The 27842-nt window shown below is 50.8% G+C and overlaps 1 protein-coding gene and 2 non-coding genes across 16 annotated transcripts in view; all 3 read left to right on the top strand.

Annotated features, from left to right (window-relative positions):
- Window positions 1-27045, top strand: part of CHD8 (chromodomain helicase DNA binding protein 8) — a 70265-nt gene extending 43220 nt beyond the window's left edge. For 9 of the 14 annotated variants that reach the window (XM_084806311.1, XM_084806305.1, XM_084806310.1 and 6 more), the window contains 20 exons: window positions 634-801; window positions 2611-2790; window positions 4314-4424; window positions 4767-4978; window positions 7060-7259; window positions 7646-7847; window positions 8344-8433; window positions 9404-9507; window positions 10246-10360; window positions 10660-10738; window positions 11791-11845; window positions 11996-12191; window positions 13098-13306; window positions 14558-15124; window positions 15738-15886; window positions 17915-18166; window positions 19681-19788; window positions 19916-20095; window positions 21326-21532; window positions 23139-27045. In XM_084806311.1, coding sequence (XP_084662437.1) covers window positions 634-801; window positions 2611-2790; window positions 4314-4424; window positions 4767-4978; window positions 7060-7259; window positions 7646-7847; window positions 8344-8433; window positions 9404-9507; window positions 10246-10360; window positions 10660-10738; window positions 11791-11845; window positions 11996-12191; window positions 13098-13306; window positions 14558-15124; window positions 15738-15886; window positions 17915-18166; window positions 19681-19788; window positions 19916-20095; window positions 21326-21532; window positions 23139-23615 — 3861 coding nt within the window. In that variant the 3' untranslated portion in view covers window positions 23616-27045. The remainder of the gene's footprint in view (window positions 1-633; window positions 802-2610; window positions 2791-4313; window positions 4425-4766; window positions 4979-7059; window positions 7260-7645; window positions 7848-8343; window positions 8434-9403; window positions 9508-10245; window positions 10361-10659; window positions 10739-11790; window positions 11846-11995; window positions 12192-13097; window positions 13307-14557; window positions 15125-15737; window positions 15887-17914; window positions 18167-19680; window positions 19789-19915; window positions 20096-21325; window positions 21533-23138) is intronic. The other 5 variants (XM_084806313.1, XM_084806312.1, XM_084806314.1 and 2 more) reach the window with 5 other exon arrangements.
- On the top strand, window positions 10472-10580 carry LOC146342753 (small nucleolar RNA U6-53/MBII-28). Its single transcript, XR_014784177.1, has one exon. It is a non-coding gene; the product is annotated as a small nucleolar RNA U6-53/MBII-28 (small nucleolar RNA).
- Window positions 18243-18345, top strand: LOC146342752 (small nucleolar RNA U6-53/MBII-28). The gene has a single exon (XR_014784178.1). It is a non-coding gene; the product is annotated as a small nucleolar RNA U6-53/MBII-28 (small nucleolar RNA).
- Window positions 27046-27842: the final 797 nt, after the last annotated feature.

The raw sequence follows: 27842 nt of genomic DNA, 5'->3' as shown, positions 1-27842 counted from the left end.
CAGCGGGACATGGGCGGAACTCTTTTGCCACTGCCGACTCTGTGCAGTGTCATGATGGGAGTCTGGCCAGTCAAAAACATGGATTCCAATCCTTTCCTCGCACGTGAATGGCCCAGTTTTCACTCTGCCAAACCTACCTCACAGGGTTGTTGTGAGAATCAAACAGGGATTACCCTGTATGTGCCACCTTGAGCTTCGTGGGGTGGGGAGGCAGGATATGAACAGCATGGACAGATCTTTCTCCTGCTCCCGCTGTTTTTTTTGCCGTGCCCTCACAATGGATTTGGCACCGATGTCCTTTTCCCAAGCAAGGCATGTAATGCTGCTACTCACAGTCTCCCATCCCAATTCGCCTGATTTCAGAGGTGGGATGACACTGGGCATCCTAGGAGCATTCTGTGATGGGGGGCTGAGCGATCCTGCGGTGTGCGTCTCCTAGGCGTTTCCCCTGTGTGTCACTTCCCCGTGGTGCAGCCACGAGTGGCTCCCCTGTCTTGTCTGCTAGGAGCAGCGTTCTTTGACGAAACCCTCAGACTCCCTCTCTCGAGGCAAGACCGTGCAGCAGCCCCTCGTTTCCTCGAACGCCCCCCACCCCACATGCCTTTCTTTTGCTCTCTCGTCCTCCCCTGCCAGGCTCAGGCTCGCTGCCACCGTATTGGGCAGAGCAAGGCAGTGAAGGTTTACCGTCTCATCACCCGCAATTCCTACGAGCGCGAGATGTTCGACAAAGCCAGCCTCAAGCTGGGGCTGGACAAGGCGGTTCTGCAGTCCATGAGCGGGCGAGAGGGCAGCATCGCCGGGGTAAGCCTTTGCAGCTCTGAGCAGGTAGGGGGGTGGGACGACACACAGTCACGGGAGTGAAAATTCAGTCCCTGGGCACCTGTTTGGGATTTCACCTGCCTGCAAATACAGGTTTTTAGTTTGCGGATTTGGGTTGGGTTTTTTCTAGCTCTGTAGACTCGTGTGCAGTGGTGCAGTGAATCCAGGGCTCACAGGGTCAAACATAAGAAGAGCCCTGCTGGATCAGGCCAAGTGTCCGCTAGTCCAGTATTCTGTTCACACAGTGGCCAACCAGCTGAAGATGGGAAACCCACAAGCAGGACATGAGTGCAACAGCACCTTCCCACCCATGTTCCCCAGCAACTGGTATACATAGGCTCCCTGCCTCTGGTACTGGAGGTAGTACATAGCCATCAGGACTAGTAGTCATTGATAACCTTTTCCTCCTGGAATTTGTCCAACCCCCTTTTAAAGCCATCTAAATTGGTGGCCATCACTATGTCTTGTGGAAGCAAATTCCATAGTTTAATTCTGTGCTGTGTGAAGAAGCCCTTCCTTTTATCTGTTGTGAATCTCCCACCAACCAGCTTCGTAGGATGACCTCGGGTTCTAGAATCGAGAGAGAGAAAAATGTCTCCCTGTCCACATTCTCCACACCATGCATAAATTTGCACAGCTCTTAGCTCCCCTTACTCTCCTCCAGGCTAAACAATCCCAGCTGTAATAACCTTCCCTCATAGGGGAGATGCTCCAGCCCCTCGATCATTTTAGTTGCCCTCCTCTGCACTTTTTCCAGCTCTATAATATCTTTTTTGCGGGGGGGGGGGGGGCAGAACTGTACACAGTATTCCAAGTGGGGTCGCACCATAGAGTTGTATGAGGGCAGTATGATACTGGCAGTTTTATTCTCAATTCCCTTCCTAATTATGCTTAACATGGAGTTTGCCTGGGACTTTCTGATTAGCAGGGACGGTGACGTCACCTGCCACCCCCAACAGACTTCCCTGTTTGCTCTGAGCTTAGCTGCGATCCTCAGAGTACCTGCTGGGAAAATGGATTTTCCCAGCAGCAATATTAATGCGTGCTATCCCTGTTGCAATGCAGAGTATTTTGGGATGGCTTGGTCTTGAAAGGGGAACTAAAGCCCTGCTCCTGGTGGAGATGAAAACTGCTAGAACTATGTTGATAGGGGCCAACCCAGCTGCCTGCATTTTTGGCCTCTCCTTGGGGAGAGGAGTCGCTATGGAGGCAGTCATGATGAGCGCCTGCACGTCAAAATCTACCGCTGCACCACTGGTTCTGTGATGTCAGCATGTGGCTAAGTGTGCAATCCTATGCCTGTTTAGACAGAAAAAAGCGCTACAACTCCCAGCATTCCCCAATCAGCTGTGCTGCCTGGGGAATGCTGGGAGTTGTAGGACTTTTTCTTTCTAAACAGGCATAGGATTGCACCCTAAATCTGACTGGCCACATGGAGCCCTGACATCCTCGTGTTCCTTTCATAATCCTTGAGCACCGGGATCACTCTATGAAGAGAAAAGTAACCTTAACCGATGGGGAGGACGGGGAGAGAATGGCGCAGAATCAGACCGAGGAAACAAACAGATTTGACAAAAAACGGTGACTGCTCTCAAAGAATTATGAGGGAGGAGGATTCAGGAAACATTTGATACCCTCCCCCTGAAATTTCCCCCTGAAAGTGTGAATCTTCTGGTCACGTGGTCTGGCTCTAATTTTACGGCATGGTTTCTATTTCGGCTCATGACGGGTTGGAGAAGACCGTCTTTTGTTCCTCCTTTCTCCCTTTTGTCGTCATTTCTCTTCTCCCAGATCCAGCAGTTTTCCAAGAAGGAGATCGAGGACCTGCTGCGCAAGGGGGCCTATGCTGCCATCATGGAAGAGGACGACGAGGGCTCCAAGTTCTGTGAGGAGGACATCGACCAGATCTTGCTCCGGCGCACCACCACCATCACCATCGAGAGCGAGGGGAAGGGGTCCACCTTTGCAAAGGTACTCACCTGCTCCTCAGCTCCCTTCTGCCTAAAAAAAAGAAAGGAGGAGGGGCCATAGCTCAGTGTGGTAGAGCCCCTGCTTCGCACACAGAATGTCCCAGGTTCGATCCCCAGCTTCTCCAGGTGGAGCGAGGAAAGAATCCTGCCTGAAACTCCGGAGATCCGCTGCCTGTCAGTGTCAACAATACTGGGCTGGATGGACCCATGATCTGACTCGGTGTACAGCAACTTCCTGTGTTCCTAAGTTTTGTTTGGTGCTGAGGTGCCACATAGGATGAAAAACTGACTCAGCACCTGGCTGACGACAGATGGATGGGTGGGTGGAGAAGGGTGAAAAGGAAAGGAAATTTAGCACTGTTGGTGTCCTCGGTGCTGTAGGGAGTGCAGGAGGGATGCCCCTGTCCCGGAGGGTTTTATAATCTGTGGCAGGGGCGGGGAACCCCTTTCAGCCCGAGGGCCGAATTAAATTTCAGAGCAGCTCTCGGGGGCCGCATTCCAGTGGTGGGCAGGCCAAAGGTAAAGGGGTGGTGCCAAAATACAAAAAATACCGTGTATTTTAGCTTGAAGTTCTTCCTGCCAGTAACTGAGCCTTAGGAGAGGCATTTTGACCTTTTAGAATGGAGGAAACCCACGCAAAAACTAGGGAACCACCCAATGATAGGTGGTTTGGGGGAAAGGGATGGGGCCATCAGAGGGCCAGATTGGGGCCGCAGTAGGGCTGGATTTGGCCCCCGGGCCTGAGGTTCCCTACCTGATGTGTGGAGATGAACAAGGCAGAGTGGAAGGGAGAATAAGAACATCAGAAGAGCCCTGCTGGATCAGACCAAGGTCCATCTAGTCCAGCATTCTGTTCACACAGTGGCCAACCACCTGTTGACCAGGAATCCACAAGCAACAGCACCCTCCCACCCATGTTCCCCAGCAACTGGTGTACATAGGCTCACTGCCCCTGATACTGGAGGGAGCACATAGCCATCAGAACTAGTAGCCATCGACAGCCTTCTCCTCCAGCAATTTGTCCAACCCCCTTTTAAAGCCATCGAAATTGGTGGCCATCACTACATCTTGTGGTAGTGAGTTCCATAGTTTAACTATGTGCTGTGTGAAGAGTCCTTCCTTTCCTCTGTCCTGAATCTCCCACCAATCAGCTTCATAGGATGACTCCAGGTTCTAGTATTTTGAGAGAGGGAGAAGGCTTTCCTGGAGGTGTGGAGGAGGAAAGAGTGCGGTGAGTGCCAATGTACATTGCACACTACTGCCCGTGTGATGCTGTGCATCTTTTTCCTCACAGTCATGAGTTCTAGAAAAGTGCTTGCTTCATTTAAAAACAAATGTCCACCAGGTTCTGCATTGGGGATAGCATGCTCAGCACTCTACAGGACAACGTCAAGTGTGTGTGTGTGTGTGTGTGTGTGTGCGAGCACGCAAAAGAGAGAAAGAGAGAAAGAGAGGTGGGCAGGCAAGCATTAGGACACCCCTCCCCACACATCCTTCTTTTCCCCCGCTCTTCCTTTTTCCCAGGCGAGCTTTGTGGCCTCCGAGAACAGGACGGACATCGCCTTGGATGACCCCAACTTCTGGCAGAAGTGGGCCAAGAAGGCAGACTTGGACCTGGATATGCTCAACAGCAAGGTGTGTTGGGGCGGGGCTTGGGAAAAGAGGGGAGTGCCTAATGTGCTCAGTTCAAGGCTTAATTGGCTGCTTCATGATATTAATGCTAAGAGAACTTCTTTAATAAGCCCAGCAACTTGCTCCAGCACACCCTGTGGGTTGTCGTCCGTCCCCAAACAAAAGTCCCCCAGCCCCTTCACAACAAGAGGTGGTACGGTCACTGCCCCCTTGAATCGGCCTCCGTTTACGAAGGGAGGGGAGAATTTGCCTTGGTGAACTGCCCACAGCAGGGCTGGTGTTCTGTAGAGGGGTAAGACTCCGGCTCCTCTCTCCTCCTCCTTCCCTGCTTCCCCTCCACCCCAGAACAACCTGGTGATCGACACGCCCCGGGTGCGCAAGCAGACGCGCCACTTCAGCACCCTGAAGGACGACGATCTGGTGGAGTTCTCCGACTTGGAGAGCGACGACGATGACCGGCCGCGCTCCCGGCGCCACGACCGCCACCACCACCCCTTCCACCATTCGTATGGGCGCACGGACTGTTTCCAGGTGGAGAAACAACTGCTAGTCTATGGGTATGTGGCGTGGGCGGGAGGCAGCATGGGGAAGGGGACATACTTTGATTTGGGGGCAGGGGGTGGGGTCTCAGGTGTATCTCTTCGGATTCAATCCAGTGTTCCTAAAACAGTGAGATTCCTTGGAAGCTCATCAGGAATTCCCCAAGGAGGAGATCCGCCAAGGTGGACAAGCTTCCCCAGTAGACAGGCTGTCCGCTTCTGCCCAGGTTCCCTTGCAAGGCACAGCAGAGGGTGGGTGGGTAAGTCTTCTGTGATGAGTGGGCAGAAGGCAGATCGCCAGGCGTCTGGGACTTCAGCTTCCAGAAACCGCTGCCAACGTGGGCAGCCATCAAGAATGCAGGAGTTGAAGTCCAGAACCTCTGGAGATCTTCTTCCTGCCGCCCCTGGCATAGACCATCCTGAACTGGATGGACCAGTCATCTGACTCTGTATAAGGTGGCTTCCTCCTTCTCCAAATTCTCTACTGCACCCATGAGTTCCACTGCAGACATCCACAGGTTCCAGGGAAAGCAAGTTGATGGAGGAACTGTACTTTCCTACAGAAAGTAGAGGAAGGAACTAGGAACTCCCCATTACCTGGGGAGGTGGTGGGCTCTCCCACACTGGAGGCCTTTAAGACGAGGCTGGACAGCCATTTGTCAGGGATGCTCTGACTTGGATTCCTGCATTGAGCAGGGGGTTGGACTCGATGGCCTTGTAGGCCCCTTCCAACCCTACTATTCTATGATTCTATGAGGAAGCCAGCAAGTTCCCTCAAATCGTTTTTTAAATTTGACTAAACTGCAAAGTGTTGTGCTTTTATTTTATTTTTATTTTTTTAGTCCCTTGAAGCCAAAGCACAGTTTTTCTGAAGTAGAGGATGGAACTTATTACTTAAAACACTACTTGGTGCTAGAAGGGCTTAGGGCTGTTACTCAAAGAGATCTAGATCATATCAGTTCTAATGAATGAAATCAGTACGAAATTGCATAAGACTCAAAAAATTCTTGGCATACGTCCAGGGTTGTTTTTTTCAGATGGGGTGTGTTGATGCCATCTTAAAAGAGGTGTTCCCTCCTTGTGTTTGAGTGAATAAGAGAATGCCTCTTTGGAGACAATGAAAGCAGCTTTATTTTAAAAAGCAAAGAGTTTCTCAATCAGGGGTGTCTTGATAATCTCTTAAATATTCTTAATGGATTGATCTGATCAATTGAAGGCTGCATTCTTCGTCGTTCTCATCTGTCAGATGTGAGCATTGGGAGAGATTTTCCATCGCAGTAACACAGTCTTCCCCTACCCTGGTGCCAGCCAGCTGTGTTGGACTACAGTTTCTATCATGCCCAGCTATGGGCTATGCTGTCTGGTTGGGGGGGATGGGGGTTGTAGATGAATACATCTGGAAGGCACCAGGGTGGGGAGAGATGCAGTAATGCACCCAGATGAAATAAATATGTCTAGTTGCGACGAGTTTAGAGCTTTGGGCTCAGAAAAGGGAGATACCGTCATTTGCTGATTGTGCGTGAATCTGCCAGCATAAAAGCCACTCCCTGTTGGCTCTTAAAGTGCAGATGGACTTAGAGAGCAACTCCAGAAGGGCGTTTAGTTTAGTGACATGCTCACATATGTACTGCAGTCCTCTGCGTTCGTACTCAAAATTAAGTCCTGCTGTGTTTAACGGGGCTTATTCCCAGGTAACTGCATAGGATTGCAGCCAGTCACTATCGCAGAGGTGTTGAACCTTTTTCAACCTGGGGGACCAAAGTCCGTTTCAGAGCAGCTCTCAGGGACCACATTCCAGTGGCGGGCAGGGCCAACATGCCAGTGTGTTGTAGCCTAAAGCCCTTGCTGCCAACAGCTGAGCCTTGGGAGAGGCATTTCAGCCTTTTAGAATGGGGGGAGGCAGAGACTGCACAAAAGCTGGGAAACCACCAAATGATCAGTGGCCAAGGGACAGAGACATGGCTATTAGATGTGGCCCGCGAGTCTGAGGTTCTGTACCCCTGCTCTAAAGGATGAGGAAGAGAATACTTTATTTCTTGAGGTAGGGTCTGCCTGCCTGCCCCTATGAACAGCTCTGACTTTGCTGATTTGCCTGGCAGCTGGGGCCGCTGGCGGGAGATCCTGTCACACGGACGGTTCAAGCGGCGCATGTCTGAGCGGGACGTGGAGACCATCTGCCGCGCCATCCTGGTCTACTGCCTCATGCATTACCGAGGCGACGAGAACATCAAAGGGTTCATCTGGGATCTCATTAGCCCGGTTGAGAACGGCAAAGCCAAAGAACTTCAGAACCACTCCGGTAAGGGGACGCTCTTGTTTACTCTCCCCGTCGCCATCCGTTGGGTACGCTGCCGTACCCCGAGCCCCCTTTTTCCCCGCAGTCACAGAGGCCTTGGCCAAACTGGAGCTGCCATTTTGTGGCGAGCCTTTTGGGATGCCACCATCTGGGATGGTTTTTGCGGGGGGGGTGGGGGAATTCAAGATGGCCGAACTCTTGGGGACTGGGATACTGCTGCTTTGACTGGCACCCAAGAGAGGTAGCCTCTCTCTCCGTCAGCTCCCAAACTCGCGCTTGGGTGACTGCGGGTGCATGTGTTTTGTGCGTGTGTGTGTCTGAACTTGAGACATGATGGAAAATCTGGGGTAACCCTAATCCCTATTGCACTGGTTCCATGTTGTACCTAGAGAGCCATGCCCCTGCTCTGAGCTCACTTCCTGTTCCTCGGGCAGGCCTGTCCATCCCAGTCCCGCGGGGCCGCAAGGGGAAGAAGGTCAAGTCCCAGACCACTTTTGACCTCCAGAAGGCCGAATGGATCCGCAAGTACAACCCAGACACCCTCTTCCAGGACGAGGGCTACAAGAAACACCTCAAGCACCAATGTAACAAGTAAGATGCAATTGCGACGGGAAGCCGGTTTGGTACATTGGTACAGCCAGTGAGGGCAAGCAGCCCACCCCCACACACATGCCCACCCTGATATCCCAACCCCATTTCAGCCGAGAATTCCCAGGAAAGACAAGGGCCCCATCATACCGTTTTGTCAGTCACTGGTTTCTCATTGGCTGGCCAGCTGCAGTCCACCCCGAAGTAAGTGCAAAGATGTAGCGCTGTCCACATTGCTTGTTCCTGCCTGGCTTTTTCTCCAGGAAGAACAAAATGTGGCAGCTGACCACGGCTCCCTTCTTTCTCATGTGTACTCTTCCAGTCCCCAATCCATCAGCCCAGACTGGAACAAAAAAATTATCTCCCTGTCCTAGTCTACTGCTTAGCAAGCGAAAGAGCCAGAGACCTGGGGGTGCTGCCCATTGTAGTTAAGCATAGGGGTGCACAGTAGTCCTGTGCCCCATCATCTCCCAGCTCAAAGCCGTCGTCCTCTCCCTAGGGTGCTCCTACGGGTTCGCATGCTTTATTACCTGCGCCAGGAGGTGATTGGAGACCAAGCTGAGAAGGTGTTGGCAGGTGCTGTTTCCAGGTAATATTCTATTTATTTGTTTATAAATGACATTGGGGGGGGGGGTGTTATTGCACCCTTTGTTCAAGAAGCTTAGAGTGGCATACATGTGTCTCCCCCCACCCACCAATCCCAATTATGCTCTCAACAAACCTACAAGATGGATTAGGCTGAGACACTGTGATGGGCCTAAGGTCACCCAGTGAGGTTTCAGGGCTGAAACGCATCCCTCGAATGAACGACTTCTGTGCCTCCATAGCATACGTTCTGCTTGGTGTGTGTGCTTTTATGGCCTTTCCCTCTCAAAGCTAATCCTTTTTATACAGTTTGCCTTTTAGGGATAGAGAAGAGATTCCATTCTTTCTCTCTGCTTTTTAAAAAAAATTGTAGGTATATATGAATAGAGTGGGTTTTCTGCAAGATGCTCCATTTCTGAGTGATCTCCCCATCTCACATAGAATCATAGAATAGTAGGGTTGGAAGGGGCCTATAAGACCATCGAGTCCAACCCCTGCTCAGTGCCAGAATCCCAGTCAAAGCATCCCTGACTGATGTTTGTCCAGCCTCATCTTGAATGCCTCCAGTGTGGGAGAGCCCACCACCTCCCTAGGTCATTGGTTCCATTGTCATCTTGCTCTAACAGTCAGGACGTTTTTCCTGATGTTCAGCCGGAATCTGGCTTCCTGTCACTTGAGCCCATTATTCCGTGTCCTGCACTCTGGGATGAGGGAGAAGTGATCCTGGCCTTCCTCTCTGTGGCAACCTCTCAAGTACTTGAAGAGCACTTTCCTATCTCCCCTCAGTCTTCTCCTCTCAAGGCTAAACATGCCCAGTTCTTTAAGTCTCTCTTCATGGGGTTTTGTTTCCAGTCCCCTGATCATCTTCATTGCCCTCCTCTGAACCTTTTCTAGTTTGTCATCTGACATCTTCCGTTTTCTCTTGTTTCCTCTTCCTTGCCTTCTCCGCTCCAACCTACCCCTAATTCCCGCAGTGAAACTGACATCTGGTTCCCATTGGTGGATCAGGCAGAGGTTCCCACGGCCTGGTGGGACACTGAAGCCGACAAGTCTCTGCTTCTCGGAGTCTTCAAACATGGTAGGTGATGCTGCAGTGCCATTCTGAGGAAGGGGTTAGCAGTTATCCCGTAGGGAGCCACACTGTTGCCTGGGCTGTGCTGGACACAGGGCCGATGTAATTTTCAGGCAAACGCTTGCCTCTGCCACAGACCTGTGCTTGCTGGCCTGAGGGCTGGTTAATTGCTCCTTCAGACTTTGTTCCCAGCCAGTAAAATGCAGTTGGTAGCAACCTTCCTAGCAGGGCTGGTGTGGAGGGATGAGAAAATAAGAACCTGAAGGTTAGGGCAGATCGAAATATGGTCTTTAAAATATACATAGAAAATACCTCTACCCAGTCTTTTCATAAAATGTCCAATGCAGCTAACAAGAATTAACTAATAAAAAATAATAATGACTATAATATAAAAGAACTGACCAACAGATAAAATGCAAATAACTAGCAATTTAAAGACTGAAAGTATCACAGTGTGTCAGTGGAACTTCCCAGTTTTATCAAACACCTCTGGATGACCTTGCTACAAACCAAATGCTTTCTTAAAAGGGGATATGGTTAAAAAAAAGTTTTAAAGCCTTAACATGGCAGCAGAAGGCCACCAGAAAGGGAATGAGGCAGCATCCTTGGGCAGCGAATTCCAGAACCTGGGTTTAGCCCAAAAGAAGGTCCTCTATACTCTAAATGTATCGACTGGCAGAAGTTATGTGGAGGTGAAGAAGGATTACCCCGGCTTTTCTGAACCCCTTTTTGTGCCTCCCTCAGGCTATGAGAAGTACAACACCATGCGAGCGGACCCCGCCCTCTGCTTCCTGGAGAAGGCCGGCCGTCCCGATGACAAGGCCATTGCTGCGGAGCACCGCCTGGATGTGGGAGAGGGGTGAGTGGCTGCTGATGTGAGGGCTGGGCTGTTGCTGAGGGGACAGAAAGGGTGAGGTGGGGGAGTTCCTAGCTTACCGCTGCAGGGGGGAGAGGGAAACACGAAACGGCACACCCGTGATGACTCGCCATGCTAATACCGAGGCGCCGAGTGGAGCCATCGGCTCTGACCCCGGGTGTCAGTGAGTTAAGCTTACTTCTCGCGGGAAGACCTGAGGTGTTGCGCCTGAAGGGGGTGAGGAGAGTTGGGGATCAACGTGGATGCAACTAACCGTTGTCTCCTCCACCCACCCCTGCCAGCAGGGTGGATTTTGACAAGGACTGCGAGGATCCGGAATACAAACCAGTGGGAGGCCCTGCCAAGGAGCCCGACGACGAGGTGAGATTCTGAACCAGTCAAGTAATGGACACGCATCAGCCATCTTTCTTTCTTTCTTTCTTTCTTTCTTTCTTTCTTTCTTTCTTTCTTTCTTTCTTTCTCTCTCTCTCTCTCTCTCTCTCTCTCTCTCTCTCTCTCTCTCCTTCCTTCCTTCCTTCCTTTCTTTCTTTCTTTCTTTCTTTCTTTCTTTCTTTCTTTCTTCTGCCTGCCTGCCTGCCTGCCTGCCTGCCTGCCTGCCTGCCTGCCTGCCTGCTTTAAAGAAAGATCAGAAGCAAGGAAGCAAATAAAAAGGCATTTTCAGCCCTTAGAAATACTAGGTCAATTTATTTATTACTTATTTACGGCACAAGCCTATGCATATTTAGACAGAGAAAAGGTCTACAACTGCCAGCATTCCCCAGCCAGCCAGCCAGCCAGCCAGCCAGCCATCTGTTTAAACATGCCTAGGATTGCTCCCTTAGTTAGTAGTTCATTTCTAATGCTCCCAATAGCTAATGTTCCCTGGGCAGATTGCAAACACTAAAACAACTGAAATTCCATATAACAGTTTCAAATATAAAATACGATACAAATAATTAAAAGAATAAAATACGGTGTAATACAAAACAATAAACAGCACAGGAATTGATAGAACAGCTGTAATAACCCAGAACTAGGTCTCTAAAATGCCTAGGAGAAAAGAAAGGTCTTCGCCTGGCGTTAAAAAGATAATAACGTAGGTGCCAGGACAACCTCTTTGGGGAGTTTTTTTTCCATAAGCAGGGTGCCACCACTGAGAAGGCACTCTCTCTTTTAGCCTTCCGCCTAGTTTCCTTTGGAGGAGGGCCTCTGAAGATGACCCACGGGTCCAAGCAGGTACATGCAGAAGGAGACCTGCTTTTAGGTAGTCAGCGTGTCAAGGATGTGTTTTAGGAGCTTGAATGAAGATATTTTTTTCACATTGGATGGTATATTCTGGATGGTGGCTCTCAGTACACATTAAAACCACCCCATATTTTCACCAGCTGGCCACTTCCAACCCCTCATTTATGGCACTAATCTCTCTGTTACAGGGTGACCCACTAATGATGATGGATGAGGAAATATCTGTGGTGGATGGCGAGGAAGGTAAATAGTGTTTGTCAAAAGGAGGCGGTGGAAATGTTGGGGAGTGTTCAGCGTCTTGTCTGCAGGAGCCGGGAAGAACAGCCGTGTGGCAGCGACGGCGATGCAGGAGAGACAGAACCCAAAGTGACGCAGCTTCCATCTTTCCCTCAGGTCAACCGGGGAACCTCTTCTGGCCCCCTGCATCGGTGCTCACGGCCCGTCTGCGGAGGCTAATCACCGCCTTCCAGCGGAGCTACAAGCGTGAACAGCTCAAGATGGAGGCTGCGGAGCGAGGGGACCGGCGGCGGCGGCGGTGTGAGGCCGCCTTCAAGCTGAAGGAAATGGTGCGGCGGGAGAAGCAGCAAAGGTAACACTCCAGGCTGGCTTTGAGGCCTCTGTTCCCGCTTCCCTAGCTTGGGCTAAGGCAGAGGTTAGGGAACCTTTTTTTGGCAGAGGTTAGGGAACCTTTTTTTCCTGTCAAGGTCCACATTAACTCAGTCAAAACTTGTTGGGGTCCACATTTTGTAAGTGGGTGAGGCCAGAGCCAAAAGGGTGGGTTACATGTGGGACTCTTACCCTTGTTTAGTATACAAATGACATTTGCGTCTAGGCATTCTCCTTCCCAACCTGGGCAAGGTTCCCTCACCAGTTTTTTTTTTTTGGTTGGGGGACAGTGCAGGACGGAGTAAACAATATAAATAGCATGTAGTGGGGCTGGTGAGGGAAGGTGGCCTGAGAAGAGTCGGGGGTCTAGAAGGCCACATTTGGCCCATGGGCTTGGAAGTTCCCCATGCTTGAGCTAAGTAAAGTGATCCCAAATTATACACACTGAGCACACTGTTATTTTGTGGAGATGATGGATAAAATGTTACGTATTAGGGCTACTACCCAGCTAAGGGAATCTGAGAGTTTAGTGGTAAGTCGCCTCATGAGGGAGCATGTCCCACTAGGCTCTGTGGGACTTTCTTCTGCATAAACCTAGGATTACTCGACTGAACTGTGAGTTTGATCGAAGTTGGAGATGAGTCAAAACAGGTGTGCTGAAGCAAGCATACTTAGTTCTTAAGCAATGAACATGGGTGTTGTAGCGGGCATTGTCTTGGAACAACCTTCCGCCACCTGGTGCCCTCCAGGTGTGTTGGACTGCAACTCCCATCATTCCCAGTTGGCACAGCCAGTGGGTTTTGAAGTCAAAGAAGAACCTGCGATCAGTCAAGCCGGAGGTTCTCCCACTGAATTATCTCCTGATGAGTTGACTTCTCTCCCCGCGAAGGTGGACGCGTCGAGAGCAGTCAGACTTCTATCGTGTGGTCTCCACGTTTGGGGTGGAGTACGACCCGGACACCATGCGCTTCCACTGGAGCCGCTTCCGGGCCCTGGCCCGCCTGGACAAGAAGACGGACGAGAGCCTCGCCAAGTATTTCCACGGCTTCGTGGCCATGTGTCGGCAAGTTTGCCGACTGCCTCCTGCGGCAAGCGATGGTAAGTACCGGGGTTCTGGGTGGGTGGGGAACCTACAGGGTGGTGTAGACCAGCCTTACCCCAACCTGGCACCCTCCAGATGTGTTAGACTGCAACTTCCATCATCCCCAGCTGGCCTGGGCAGGTTGGGGGAGGTTACTGTACAGCACTGTGCATGCTGATGGTGATATATAAATACTAATGGGGGATCGTTTAACTCAGGGGCGGGCAACTTTGGGACCAGGATACCTGAGAGAGTGTCTTCTTCCTTACCAACCTTCCCAGTCATGGAGGTCATCAGAGGGCATGTTCCTGATGGTTCCACATGGACCCATGGCCTGGTTGGAGTCCACTAGCCTTCAGTGTGGTGGCCCCCTTCCTGTGGAACTCCCTGCCTTTGGAGGTCAGGCAGGCACCTACACTATGTTGCTTCCAGCACCTCCTGAAGACATTGTTATTTCAGGAAGCCTTCCTTGAGTGACCGGCCACGATTTATTAAATTCGGTCTTACCAGAACTTGTTTCTTTTAAGATGTTTTAATGGTTTCAACATGGTGTTTCGTTCTTTTATTTTTGCTGTTCACCGCTCTGAAATCTTTTGATGTGGAGCGGTATATAAATATTGTAAATAAACAAAATAAATAATAATTACACTTTAGGAATTCTAGGGATCACTTTTGCCCCCTCAGAACCCCCTTCCCAAAAGCAGGCCACAGTCTCCCAAAAAATGAATTTTAAAAAATTGGGGTGGGGGGGGGGGAACATCCAGAGCATTACTAAGTGCTGAAAATGTCAAATCTAGTTTCTTTGCAAGCTGTATTCGACCCTTTGGAGACTTGGTAGCATTTACAGAGTTCCAGAAGGTCAAAATTAGCTTGCAGACGAGCTGATGTTGCTCGTTCTGGTGGTTTATAGCAGCTCTGGATGCCATTTTTTGTTTTAAAAAATGTTTTTTTTAATTCAGGGGGCCAACGAAGGGGGGCAGGAGCTGCACTGTGGGGTGGGCGGGGCCATATGCAGCCCATGGGCTGCATGTTGCCCAACCCTGATCTCACTGGAGATGTTGATGGATTGAACCCAGGGACTTGGCTCCGCAACAAAGCGAGGGGCAGGGGGCTGGAAGGAGGAGGCAGGGAAGGGGCTCTGGCAGTAGAGAGGAGGAAGATGTTCCAAGCCCAGAGAGCGGCCGGATGGATGAGGAGAATGGACGATGGTGACCTATTGCTCAGCGCCCTGCCTTTTCTCCCTCCTCCCTCGCCCTTCTCCCTCGCAGAGTCTCCCGACCCGACGCTGTTCATCGAGCCCATCACGGAGGAGCGGGCTTCGCGCACCCTCTACCGCATCGACCTCCTGCGGCGCCTGCGGGAGCAAGTGTTGTGCCACCCTCTCTTGGAGGAGCGCCTCGCCCTCTGCCAGCCTCCGAGCCCCGAGATGCCGACCTGGTGGCAGTGCGGGCGCCATGACGGAGAGCTGCTGCGGGGCGTGGCCCGCCACGGCCTCAGCCAGACCGACGCCACCATCATGCAGGACCCGGACTTCTCCTTCCTGGCGGCCCGCCTCAGCCACCTGCACAGCCGGGCGGCGGGCACGGGGACGCCCCCTCTGCCCCTGCAGCCGCCGGGGCTGCCTCTTCCTGGAGCCAGCGCTGCTGCAGCGGCTGCTCCTTCTCCGCTGCTCCTCCCCCCGCCTTTGCACGAGCTGCCCGGCCCACCACCACAGCCCTCCGCCCTGCCCGTGAAACCCGAATCGGCCGACGACTCTGACTCAGAGCTCGACCTCAGCAAGATCTCTGCTTCTTCGTCTTGCTCGTCCTCCTCGGGCTGCTCCGACGACAGTGAGGGTGAGCTGCTCTTCAAGACGCCTTTTTCCAGGAGATCTCCCTCTCTTTTTTGCCTGTCTCTCCTCAGACCTCTTGGCTGGGAGGGCCTAGCAAACCCTGTCACCCACTTAACATGAAAGAAGAGGTCTCTTGGGATACAGTCGTTGCCTGGCCTCTTCTGAAAACGAGCTGCACCAACTGACAGAAGAGGGTTTTTTGTGTGCTTGTTTTGGTCAAGGGCTGGTTTTCCAGTTTTTACTGATTTAATTAAAACTTGAACTCCAGGTGGCCTCCCATCCAGGCGCTGAGGAGACAGACCGGCTTAGCTTCAGCAAGGTGCCTTAATCACATGCCCTCAGACTGTGCTCTTGCTGTGAACAGAGTACTGCGGCCTCCCCTGAGGAGATGGTCTGCATCCATCTGGGCCTGAGTCCCCAGGTTTTTCCCGCCTCAGAAAGCCCACAGGCATTTTTGTTCCTGACGTTGCACAAGGGCTGCTCTGCAAGCACTCCTGTGTTTGGGCAAGAGAAGGCCCGTCCATCAGGCTTTTCGCAGGCCGGCGTTCTACCCTTTGTGTCTGCATGCCTGGCTCTGTGGCAGCCCCTCGTAGCCTCTGCCTCTTCTTCTCCGCCAGGTGAAGAGGCCTCTTGCGGCGGGAAGCTCTTTGAAGAGGAGGAATCGTCGCTGCTGTCCCTGCCCACCTCCCTCGAGGGCAACTCCCCGCAGCCCAGTGCCTCGGACCTGCTGCTGCAGGAGCGCCAGCGGGCCCACGAGTGGCCAAAGGTAAGAGGAGGGGCAGAGAGGGGAGGGCAGTGGCCTGAGCTGTGCACTGTGCTGGGTGCATCTCCTACGGCTGCCACGGAAGCGCACCGTTCAGCATCCTGGATTGCTAGAGGTCCAGGGTGTCAGTATCCCTCCATTGCGGGGCAGGAGTGAAAACCACATCCGGCCTGCTTGAGGTCCCAGTCCTGCCCTTTGGGGTTGCCCACATGGCCACGCCCGCTCCCCCTTGCCTCCGCTCCTTTCCCCCGGCCGCCAGTCGTTTGGCGGTTTCCTGCTTTGCACAGTTTTTCTCCCCGTTCTAAAAGGTCAAAATGCTCCTCCTAAGTCTTAGTTACTGGCAGTAAGACCCCTAGGCTAAAATAGGTTGTTATTTTTTGCCCCACCGTCTTTTGCTCTCTGCCCCACCCACCACTTGAATGTGGCCTCAGAGACCCTCAGGCTGAAAAGGTTCAAATCCCCTGCCCTGTATAGTTCCTTAGCCCTCCTTATGGCAGTCACCGGGAACATATCTCACTGGTGCCTGGACATCATCTTTGCTGGCTGCCGATCCATTTCTGAATCCAGTTCGAAGGGCCGGTCCTTTCCTTCTTAAAACTTTTTCCAGGTTCCCCCACCTGACAGGGTGAGGCAGGGGGACTGTTAAGGAGAGGGCCTTTTTAGCGGTGGTGCCCAAGTTCAGGAACGCCCTTCCTGGAGAGACTTGCCTGGCTCCTATGTTTTGTGTGCTTTCTGTGCCAAGGTGAGGACCTTCTTATTTTTCCAGGCCTTTTAATTAGATCTCTTTAGTACATTTTAGATCAGCCTTCCCCAACCTGGCTGCCCTCCAGATGTGTTGGGATATAAGATCCATCATCCCCAGCCAGTGTGACCAATGGCCATGCTGGCTGTGCATGATGGCAGTTGTAGCCCAACACATCTGGAGGGCACCAGGTTGGGGAAGACTGCTTTAGGTCTTTGGCACTGATCATGTTTCCCCCTTGCTGCGTTTTAGTCTTGGGCATGTGCTCATTTTCTGTTGACCTTGTGCTGGTTTAAATGCTGATCTTGTGCTAATTTTTATGCTGGTTGTATTTATATTAGGTAGTATCCAGTGTTAGTCCTATATAGAGTAAACCCATTGAAATGAGACTTGTTAGTTGCAACTAACTTAAGTCTAATTTATTTCAGTGGGTCTACTCTATGTAGGACTAACATTGAATACTACCCATTGTTTTGAATCAATTTTGAAGTTTGGTTTTATTTTGTGTTTTATTGATTTTTACATTCTGTCAACCCACCCAGAGGGATTTGGTTGATGGGCACTATAAAAATAACATAAATGAATAAATATGTGGCTTGAGTGTGGGGTACTTGAAGGTGTGTGCACACAGTCTGCCCGGGCACTCGGATCAATGTTGGAGGTCCTCCTCCAGAGGGCCCTGCTTTCTGAAGTGAGGCAGGTGTTTGCTGGAGAGAGGACCTTCTCTGTGGTGGCACCCCAAGAAGGCTTGCCTAGCATTGGCATAGTTACAGGAGGGAATTTTTACCCTCAAAGGCAGCTTCCAACTCTTTTAAATAAAGAAAGAAAATAAGTTACCATGGAGCAGCATCAGACAAAGAATGCCGTTTTCCCCAGCCTTTTATTTTAATGTCTGAGAGAGATTGTTTTATTCGCGGCTTTATTTGTTGTTGTTTTGTTGTAGTGAGTGCTGTATTATTTTAGCTTTAGCTGCCCTGAGAATATCTTATATTGAAGGGGGACATATAAACTTTTATCAAATACAAAAATCCAAACTTCAAATCAGCAATGAGAAATCAGAGACAGGTTGTACGCAGCCCTGCCAATAGCCCACCGATTCCACAATATCTGATTTTAAGGGTCCAAAAGAAACTAATTTGCATCATTTGTGTAAAATGCAAAGGAGGATGGCCAAGAGGAAAAGGGGGCGGGGAGGATTTCCTAGTTCCCAGAGGAGGATGCTGATGGAATACAGATTGAGGGGTTTCATGGCCAGGGCTGACTGCACCCTTTCCTCTTGCTTCCTCCAGGACCGGGTCCTCATCAACCGCATTGACTTGGTGTGCCAGGCCGTGCTGTCTGGGAAATGGCCTACGGTGCAGCAGGGACAGGGCGGGTCTTGTGTAGGCCAAGGAGAAGGCCTCTCCCGCTTGCACGGGGAGTACACCAGCTCTCCCATCCCCCACATCTGCCCTCACGGGCCACAGGAGGAAGGCGCAACCTCCTTCACCCGCCTTCGGCACAGCGGCCAAGACAAGGAGTTCACCGTGCAGATCAAGGATGTGAGTGGAAGGCTGGGGGGGCAGGGGGCAGTGTCTGTTCCCTGATGCCAGGATGGTATCGTACGTCAGTGAGGGTTGCCTGTGATGACTTGCCATGCTAATACCGAATCCCCCCGAGCATGGCCCATGGCTGCGCTCCAGGGTTTCGTGAATCAACCTCACTTCTTGCACTGAGGCACCTCGGTTGTACGCGCGTCTTAAAAATGTCTTGCTCGGTGTCATTAGCCGAACAAATTAAAGCTAAGTAAAATATTGAAAGAAGGTTTTATATACGTGGGTATGTATGTGTGAGAAAGATAGAAAGACTAACAGCAGAGGATTTAAAAATATATTTTAAACTAAACGTTTCGCCTTCCGCCCTCATCAGTGGCTGTGTTGAACACACACACGCACACTCTCTCTCTCTTTCCAGGATACTCTCGCTGTTGTCATGGTCTCAGCCGCAGTTTCCCATTTGAAAAAAGTAAAAAGAGTGGCCAGCCTATGCCAAGGGTTTTGCAAGGGGGTGTCAACCACAGAAAATGCACCCAAGCCCTCCTTTGTAAGCCCAGATTTAGCAAATAATGGCAAACTCATGACAGGGTTCTTGGTTGCTGTTATCACGATAGGTCAGTTGCCATTGATGAAGGCAAAAGCCTGACCATTTAATAGAAATTGAAGAATATATGTTTATCCCTGTTTTGCCATTTGCTTTATTAAAAAGACAGACATACGCAAGCAACGAGCACACACACACACGGCATGAACAAACAAACCAGAAAGCCTCTAATTAACATCGTTTCCCATCTCTTCTGAACTAGGGAGCTGTTCACTAGCTTTGGAGCAAGCCAGGGTATTCCAAATCAAGTTTATTAGGCAACGAGTTACAGCATATAGGCAAAAAAGCACATTTACAGCCAAACAAATCAAACCTTTACAATATGTAGATCATACACAAGAGCAAAGTCCTTAAACCAAGAAGGTAGCCTCATAGGCCTGCTTAAGTCAGGAGCCTTTCACAGCATATTTGGCTGTATTAACATAACCATGCTAGACAGCAGATGCTTGATTTTATGCATATCACTGTGAGTGGCGACCGACTCTAAACCTTCCTTCAGGTATTTTTCCCTTGGAGTTTCATATATGCAATGTATGGTAAGCCAGGATATTAAGCCATGGTTTGAACTTGGCTTACATATTCTGGCTTGTTTTGAAAGTGGTAACTGCAGCTTCCTAGCTTGGACAAAACGAGGAAATGATGGATAATTTGAGGCTTCCCATTTGAATTGTGGCTCACACAAAGGGCGGAAAGACTTGCCATTCCTCTCTTGGCTCCGCAAGTCATCAGGATCCTTCCCACAGTGCAGTTGCTGTCAGTTAGCTGTGGCAGGGAGGAGACAGTCCAGCTGGAGCTGACTGCAACAACTTGTTTTGCTGCCGGCCTCCCTCCCATTAAATGCAAATGTAACACCGTGCCACAGTGCCCCCCCCCCCAGCAAACCTTGAGATCCTTAACTTCTCGTTGCCTTTCCTAGGAAGAGGGAATCAAGCTGACCTTCCAGAAGCACAAACTGGTCCCGAACGGCACCATGAGGGAACGCCCCACTCTCACCCAGAAGAAGAGCAGCAAGAAGATGGTGGAGGTAAAAGCTGGCCGGGATAGGGAGAGAACAGGAGAGAGAATCTGTGTCGTCAGAGCTGCAAGGGGTCGTGGGGCGGCTTTAATAGCATCCTTTTTTTTCACCCCAGCACCTTTTTCTTGGTTCCCAGTTGGAGCTGCAGTGTCTGGAGGCGCTGAGAGGCCCTGATATCGACCTCGAGGCCCGCATCCCCGTGGTGAACAAGACCGACGGGACGCTGCTGGTGGGCGACGCAGCACCCCGACGGGCCGACCTCGAGGTGTGGCTGCAGGCCCACCCGGAGTATGCTGTTGACCCTCGCTTCCTGGCCGTAAGCATTTCTGTGCCGCCCCCGGAGCTTTTCAGACGTGCCTGTGCAGTGCCGTGCTGTTTTTGGAATGGCCTGGGGTTTAACCCTCTTGGCCAACGCATTCTTTCTCTCCACCCTCTGGTGCAAGGTCTCCAAGTCACGCGCCTGCCATGTGTCCATTCCATAACCTGGCTGTGGGGAGATCTACGACATTTCTATCCCGCCCTTCCTCTGAGAAGCACGGGGGCGGGGGGGCGCACATGGTTCTTCCTTATCCTCATAACAAGCCTATTAGGTAGGCCAGGCTGAGATTTTTTCACTGTTGACTGATCATGGCTGAGCCAGGATTTGAATCTGCGTCTTCCCAGTCCTCGTCCCTCCAGACACTTGAACCTTTATGCCACGCTTGCATGCTCGGGGCCCCAGAGAGTTCCTGCCGGGGAGAGTAGACCTGGGTGAGCCGACGTGTGGCCCACATGTACAGCCCACGTGTGGCATCCGGTACACCCCCCCAGTGGCCCCCAGACCTCCAGAAGTTGCCCACACCTGGAGTTGATTCTCCTCCCCCACACAACCACACACACATCATTCTTGTCTTCCAAAGCCATCAGCAACTTAAGATGACGGGGTTGGGGGAGCGGCACCCATCTGTGGAATGACGCTTTTCCTTCCCTCTGCCTGTCCATTCCAGCTGGGCAGCTGCTCAGGAGGGGCTCTAGAGGGGTTAGTTGACCATCTCCAACTGCTGTTGATCCAGTTGCCTCCAGGAGGGAGATCAGGTGGTGCACGGAGAGGCAGTGTGCAGCAGCTGAGGGTGGGGTGGGGTGGGGTGTGTCTCGGTGAAACAACTCACTGAAGATGTGGGGATTGGGTTGGGTCATGAAGGTGCGATGTAGGGCAGCCTTCCCCAATCTCCATCATCCCCAGTCAGCATGGCCTGCTGGCTGGCTGGGGGAGGGGGGAGGGGAGTTGCAGTCCAAGACATTTGATCACAGAAGGTTGGTGTGGGGAGCATTCTAGGAGCTGCACAAGGTTTATCCAGTGTGGAATGCAGACGTAGTGTTAGATGATGATGAAGGCATGAGGGATCTAGAAAGCTTTTTGAAGAGGGGTCTAGAAAGCTTTTAGACTTTCTAGACTTTTTAGACTGGAAAGTGAAAACGACCAGAGTGAAAGTCACTGGAGCTCTTGGATTCATGCAACAGTGACTAACTTTTGTCTGTTTAACGTCCCCCCCGCCGCCACCACCAGTACATGGAGGAGCGCCGGAAGCACCGATGGCCGCGGTTTCCGAAGCCGGTACCAATTGAGCCCAGCTGCCTAGTGGGGCTGGAGCGGATGCAGGCCGCTGGCATCTCTGCCAACGGCAAGAAGGTGATTAAGCTGCAGACCCTCCCCTTTGATCTTCGCCACACCGAGCAGGACTGCCTAGGTTTGAAGTCAACAACAAAGTGGCTGGTTCGTTAAGCTTTTCACATCCTTGTAGATGCCCCAGAATAACGTTTGTGTTATGGTTTGATTAAGCTTCCCCCGCCTCCCTCCCCCACTCCCCAGTGCACATGAGAGGAAACGTGACAGACCAGCAGCAGCAAGGGCTTTTTTTAGATCACCACCTGCAGTCTAACCAGATTACATTAGATAGCTTGAAAAGTGATGATAACTGTAAATAGATTTTCTGCATGCTACCAATTTTAAGCGCTTCATTTCGTTTGCTGTTAAAATTGATAGTTGATAAACCCTCACCCATCACCTTTTAAAAATATAATTTATTTATTACATCTCTATCCCGCCTTTTCTCCAAGAGCCCAAGGAGGCATGTGCAATCCTTCTGCTCTCCATTTTGTCCTCACAACAGCTGTATGAGATTGGTTGAGCTGAGAGTCAGTGGGCCAGTTAGCACGTCACACAATAAGCCACACTGAAATTAAGCGACAGTGGGTTGGTTGTCTAGTCACTAACCCACGTTACTCCCAACAGACAATCAGCCACTCTGCAGCTCGCTGTGACATGTTTTCCCCTTTGTCCTCCTGGCATGTATCCCATGGGCCTTTGCAGCACAACCTGAGCAGCCTACTCCGCTAATGAGTGTAAATACATTCATTAGCGGAGTAGAGGGTTTTTGTAGAATTTCCTCCCTCATGTTCAGGGAGATTTGCACAAATTTGCAAAACTGCAGTAGTGACTGCGAATTTGCGCACATCTCCCCCAAAGTTTGGAAAAACGTTAAATTTGCATAAATCTCTCCAAAGGCGGGGAAAAATAACATTACATTTGTGTAAATTTCCCCAAAGGTGAAAAAAAGTGCCACTGTCTAGGGAGGTGACAAAGTGGAGGAGAACATTGACAAGTGTCATTTCTTTTTGATGTATCAGAGGGAGGATAGAGGCGGGAGGCAGCGTTAGCAAGATCACCAGGAGTAACCGGGTTTTTCGCCACTCTTGCCAGATGGTTCCGTAGCCCTTTCCGATGAGCCATGCATAAGCCACTCTGTCCAGTTTGCATGTCATGACAAGCCACTCTGAAAAGAAGCCATCCTGAACAACCCAACTACAAGTGATGGGTTCTCAGGGTGGCTTGTATATGGTTAACAATCCACGCTGAGGAAACCACGCCAGGTTCGGACCACCTGGAAAGAAACAAGGGCGACAACCCACCGTGGGTTGTCATGTTGTGCGAATCACGTCAGCGACTCACCCAAAGTCACCCAGTGAGCTTCCATGGCCGAGTGGGGACTAGAACCTGGATCTCCCGAGTCCCAGTCCAAAACTGTAACCAATATACCACACTGGCTCTCCAGTGTTAATATGCTGTTAAAATGTGCTAGTGCTTTATGTAGTAGGCTGTGAAGAAGCCTTCATTTTTACCCTGATAGGGAAGGTCTGAATTACCGTCACTGATCTGTGTGTGAAGACAGTTGTCAAGAAAAGGGGATAGGCCCTACAAATTGCAAGTTTTGACGACAGTTGGCAGAGGGCAGTAACGAAGGGAGGGGAGGAAATACGGCCCTAAATTTCCTGCGCATTTCTCCCTACTCCTGCTCTAAATGTCTTCTTCCCTTCCCTAGGGTTTTCTGCCAGATCCCACCATGAACCGTCTCCTTCCAGGACCAGTAGGGGCTGAAAACACCCCAAAACGGGGCCGCCAGACCCCCATGGAGTTTTCCAACATGATGGCTCTGATGGGAGCCGGCCGAGTCCAGCTGGGAGGCGCTGGGCCCCTCTCCTTGCACCATGCACACTTCCAAGCTGGCCCTGCCCACGGCTCCTTGCAATATGTGCCCTTTTCGACTGCTGCCACTGCCGCCGCGTCCTCCTCCGGCACCCTGCTCCATCCGGCGCTCGGCCACGCCGGCTACACCGCGGCCCCCTTGCACCTGGGCCACCCCCAGCCCGTGGACGAGGACGAGGAGGAAGACGAGATGGACGACTTGTCTCAGGGCTACGCCAGCTCAGAGCGGGACTTCTCCCTGCTCGATGACGACCCCATGATGCCGGCCAACTCTGACTCCAGCGATGAAGGGGACGAGGAGGGGGATGACTGAGCCTTTGTCCGGGGAACAGGCAGATGCGAACCAGGGCCGAACTGGCTGGGACTAGCCATCCCCTTGATGTTGACATTTGACCGGCCAGAGACTGGGCCCGCTCAGACACTGGCCAGCCGGGTTCCCCTCATTCCACATAACTTGCAGGAGGGCCGCCAAAGCAGGGTCCTTCCAACCCCAGCAAGGGTTGGTTAGATAACAGCTCTCCTAGAAGGGTGGTCCTGGGTGGCTTTTTTTTTTTTTTTTAAGAGAATCGGCTGTGGGTTTGGTCCGGCCTCCTTCTGGCACTTGGTATCAATTGGGAACTGTCCTTGCGACTGTGGTCTTGATCTCCTGGGGGCAGCGGAAACCGCAGCAGGGCTCCATCTTGCCAATATGATCCGGGAATAAGTAGCAGCTCTCCCCCACCCCCGTTTGTTTTTTTTTAGGCTCTCCCCACAGCCTGGTCTATTTCTCCCACCCCTCTTCCCGCCCCAGGTTCATGTGCTGTAACATAAGTGCAAAAGGGGGTGGTGTGGGGCTCCTTTCCTTTCCCTCCGACCCCCTGTCTCTGCGTGGGTGGGGTTTATATTTATAAATATGTAATATGTCTTGTGTAATATGGCTGAGGCTGTGGGAATGAATTGTTGGGGAGTCGAGTCACAGAGGGTGGGTTTTGGGGTGGCAGGGGGCTGTGGGGGAACAGAAGGTAGAGCTTCCTGTAGCTGGTTTCTCCTTTTTTTTTCTTTTGTTTTTTAATAAAAGGAACAAAATGCACAAAAATTCCCCCACCCCAATCCTACTCCTTCATGCTGTTGTATCAATTGCATAAAAATCTTCCTAACAATTGGGATGTACAACCCGTGTGTCAGGCGTGTCTCTCTTTTTGTGAGGAGATTGGAGGGGGAGGGGAGGAGAATGAAGACTTTGAATTTGGGTCAGGTTACTTGAGCTTCGTTGAACTAAGAAATGGCATCATAATGACTGCTTGATTCGATTTTTATACCACACAGCTGGCAAATGCCTTTGGGGCAGCTTGCAAACATAAAACCACATGAAAACAAGCAAATAACCAAACATTTGTTGTTGTTCTACAATACAAGTATCGAAATTACAATATTCAGCTTTAAAAATATTTAAAAATTGAAGAGCCAGCAGCAAAAATTGAAGAGCCAGCAGTAGAGAGCCAGTGTGGTGTAGTGGTGAGAGTGTTGGACTGGGAGCTGGGACATCTGGGTTCTAGTCCCCACTCGGCCACGGAAGCTCACTGGGTGACTTTGGGCCCGTCACAGACTCTCAGCCCAACTTACCTCACAGGGTTGTGAGGATAAAATGGAGAGGAGGAGGATCATGTAAACGGCCTTGGGTTCCTTGAAAGAGGAAAAAGGCAGGATATAAATGCAATAAATAGATAAACAAACAAATTAATAAAAATTAATAAAACAGATTAAAGGCTAAATGCCTGCCTAGAGGAAGGTCTTAACCTGGCGTTCAAACATATACAAGGAAGATGCTAGGGGGATCTCCCTGGGAGGGTCATTCCATAGATAGGAGCAGGGGGGATGGAGACGACAGAGAAAGCTCTTTCACCAAAGGCCCATGACTTAAGATGCCCCCTCTTCCTTTATAGTTGGGAGGCATCCCTTCTCTCAAGTACAGGTATGGATAACAGCCCAACAGTAAATGATATGCTTCACCTGCAGAAAGTCCTAGGTTCAATCCCCAGTATCTCCAAATAGGGCTGGGAAAGAACCCCTGTCGGGAGCCCTGAAGAGTTACTGTCAGTCAGTTTAGCCAATATTGAGCTATGGTAGCTTTCTGTGTTCATAAGGTATTAGACAACCTCACCCCCTTCCCTGGAAACAACATAGTTGATTCAAGCTTCTGAGTAAGTAGGCATAGGATTGTGCTGCACAGCTATCTTTTGCTCTCTCTGCTGTCCAGTGGGTGAATCAGCTCACACGTATCACCCCCGCCTCGAAACAACTTTTAAAAAAGTTCTTCAGCTGTAGAAATGGTTTCCCAGTCAAGAAGGCAGTGCTTGTTCGCTGTTCCCCAGCGTGTCCCTGTGTTTTGCAAGCAGCTGTAAAGCGGAACTTTGGCTGCTCAACCTCACCGGTGCTTTGCCTTAAAGGATGACTTACGAAGCAGGTTTGGGGGCAGGCCTAGCCCTTTTAAAGGAGGAACATCTTCCCATCCCTCCACTACTTTCTAAGTTGCATTCCTAGAAGGGTCCGTCCAGTTTAGGCACAAAACGCCTTGGAATGAAGGACACGTGGAGGAACGGAGGACTTCCCAAAAGGAAATGGGTACAAGTGTGATTCCTTCTGCGAGAGGAGGGCTAGTGTCAAGGGTCAGCATGGTCAGGCGCTAGAGCTCCCTGGACTTGCTGCTACTCTTCACCATTGCAACTTCCTTGTTCACCTGCCTCTCACTCTGGCCCAGGCAACAGGGGTGGTAGTGAGGAGGAGCAGCAGTAGATAACAAAAGGAAATCCATGCTGGATAAGGCCAATGGTTCATCTCATCCAGCATTCTGTTCACAAAATAGCTGCCCAAGGGAAACTCACAAGCAGGGCGTAAGTGCAACTGCGCCTTCCTGTGCATGTTCCCTCAAACTGGTGTACGTAGGCATACTGCCTCTGACACAGGAGGCAGCATATAGCCCCTCGGGCTTAGTAGCCATTGCTAGCCTTGTCCTCTCTGAAGTTGTCTGATCCCCTTTTAAAGCCTTCCAAGTTGGTGGCCATCACTAGATCTTGTGGTAGCAAGTACCATAGTGCAGCTATGTGCTGTGTGAAGGACCTCTTTTTATCTGTCCTGAATCTTCCACCAGTGAGCTTCATGCAGTGAACCTGGATTCAAGTATTACGAGGGTGAAAAATATTTCCTTACCCACTTTTCCCACACCATGCATATTTTTGTACACCCCTACCATGTCTCCCCTTACTTGCCTTTTTCCCCAGATGTAACCTTTTCTCAGGGGAGTTGTTCCAGCCCCTTGATCATTTTAGTTGCCTTTCCGCATTTCTTCCAACTCTACAATATCCTTTTTTAAAGTGTGGTGACCAGAACTGTGCACAGTACTCCCAAGTGTGGTTGCAACATAGATTAGTATAAGGGCAGTATGATATTGGCAGTTTTATTTTCAATAGCTTTCCTAATTCTGCCCAACATGGATTTTTTTCACAGCAGCTGCACACTGGGTCGACATTTCCACCAAGCTGTCCACCACAATCCCAAGATCTCTTTCTTGGTCGGTCACTGCTAGCTCAGATCCCACCTACGTATATCAGAAGGTAGATTCACTGAGGGAGGAGGCCCATTAAGGGTGTCTTGCCCAAGGGCCCTCAAAAACATGGCACTGGCATTACGCAAGAACAAGCTTGCAGACGTGTTGACAACAATACTGGGCTAGATGGACCAATGCTCTGACTCCACAGAAGGGCGCTTCCTATGTTCTTGGGTGGTTGTGACTGTTCCACGGCACATAGGCCGGGAGCAAAGGCACATGAACCTGTCCTGAAATGCGTTAACCGTGCGCTTTGAAGAAAGGTTTGCCTTGCCTGATCAGACTAAATGTCCTTGTGTTTCAGTGCTCTGCCCCCCACAACTGCCAATTTGGTGCCATCAGAAGCAGGCCGTGAAAGTGACAGCTATCCTCGGGTATTTGACCGTAGAATCTAGGTCCAAATATTGTAGTTTAAACTTTAGGTGTTGTGTCTGACGGTCATGGATCCACCTGTTGCTCACCACGGTGTCCATCCCATTTTCAAAGACATTGACAGGAGTGGTCTTTGCTACACCATACACTTTATGAATTTAGTAGTTCAGTGCTCTGACCCTTACCATTAAATTAATTGTGTGGCCTTGAATTCTGCTTTGTTTGGAGAGCAACCAATTTCTGTACCCCACCCCACCCCACCCCACCCCACCACTCCCAATTAAGGCCTGGTTAGTATACGTGTTGAACAGAATGAGATGTACTGCAGCAGGCTCTCAGGTTCAAATACTGAATGCTTTATTGACGTAATTTAAAAAAAACAATTTGTTCTTCTGCTCCTTGACAAGCAATCGGCTGTTGCTAGCCTTTGTCTAGGGTAAGGGGCTAGTCTTCTTGCGACGAGACCTCAACATAGCCACTTTTTTCTTCCTCCATGCTGGCTTGCTAAGACAGAACATGGAAACCTTTTTCTCACACAGCCTCCGCCGCCGCCTCCTCCTCCTCCTCCTCTTGCACTTAGATTTC

This window comes from Heloderma suspectum, chromosome 6, assembly GCF_057233095.1.
Source record: "Heloderma suspectum isolate Gila_16-S chromosome 6, 16-S_ref, whole genome shotgun sequence".
Lineage (NCBI taxonomy): Eukaryota > Metazoa > Chordata > Lepidosauria > Squamata > Helodermatidae > Heloderma > Heloderma suspectum.
This window is presented reverse-complemented; position numbering and strand designations above follow the sequence as displayed.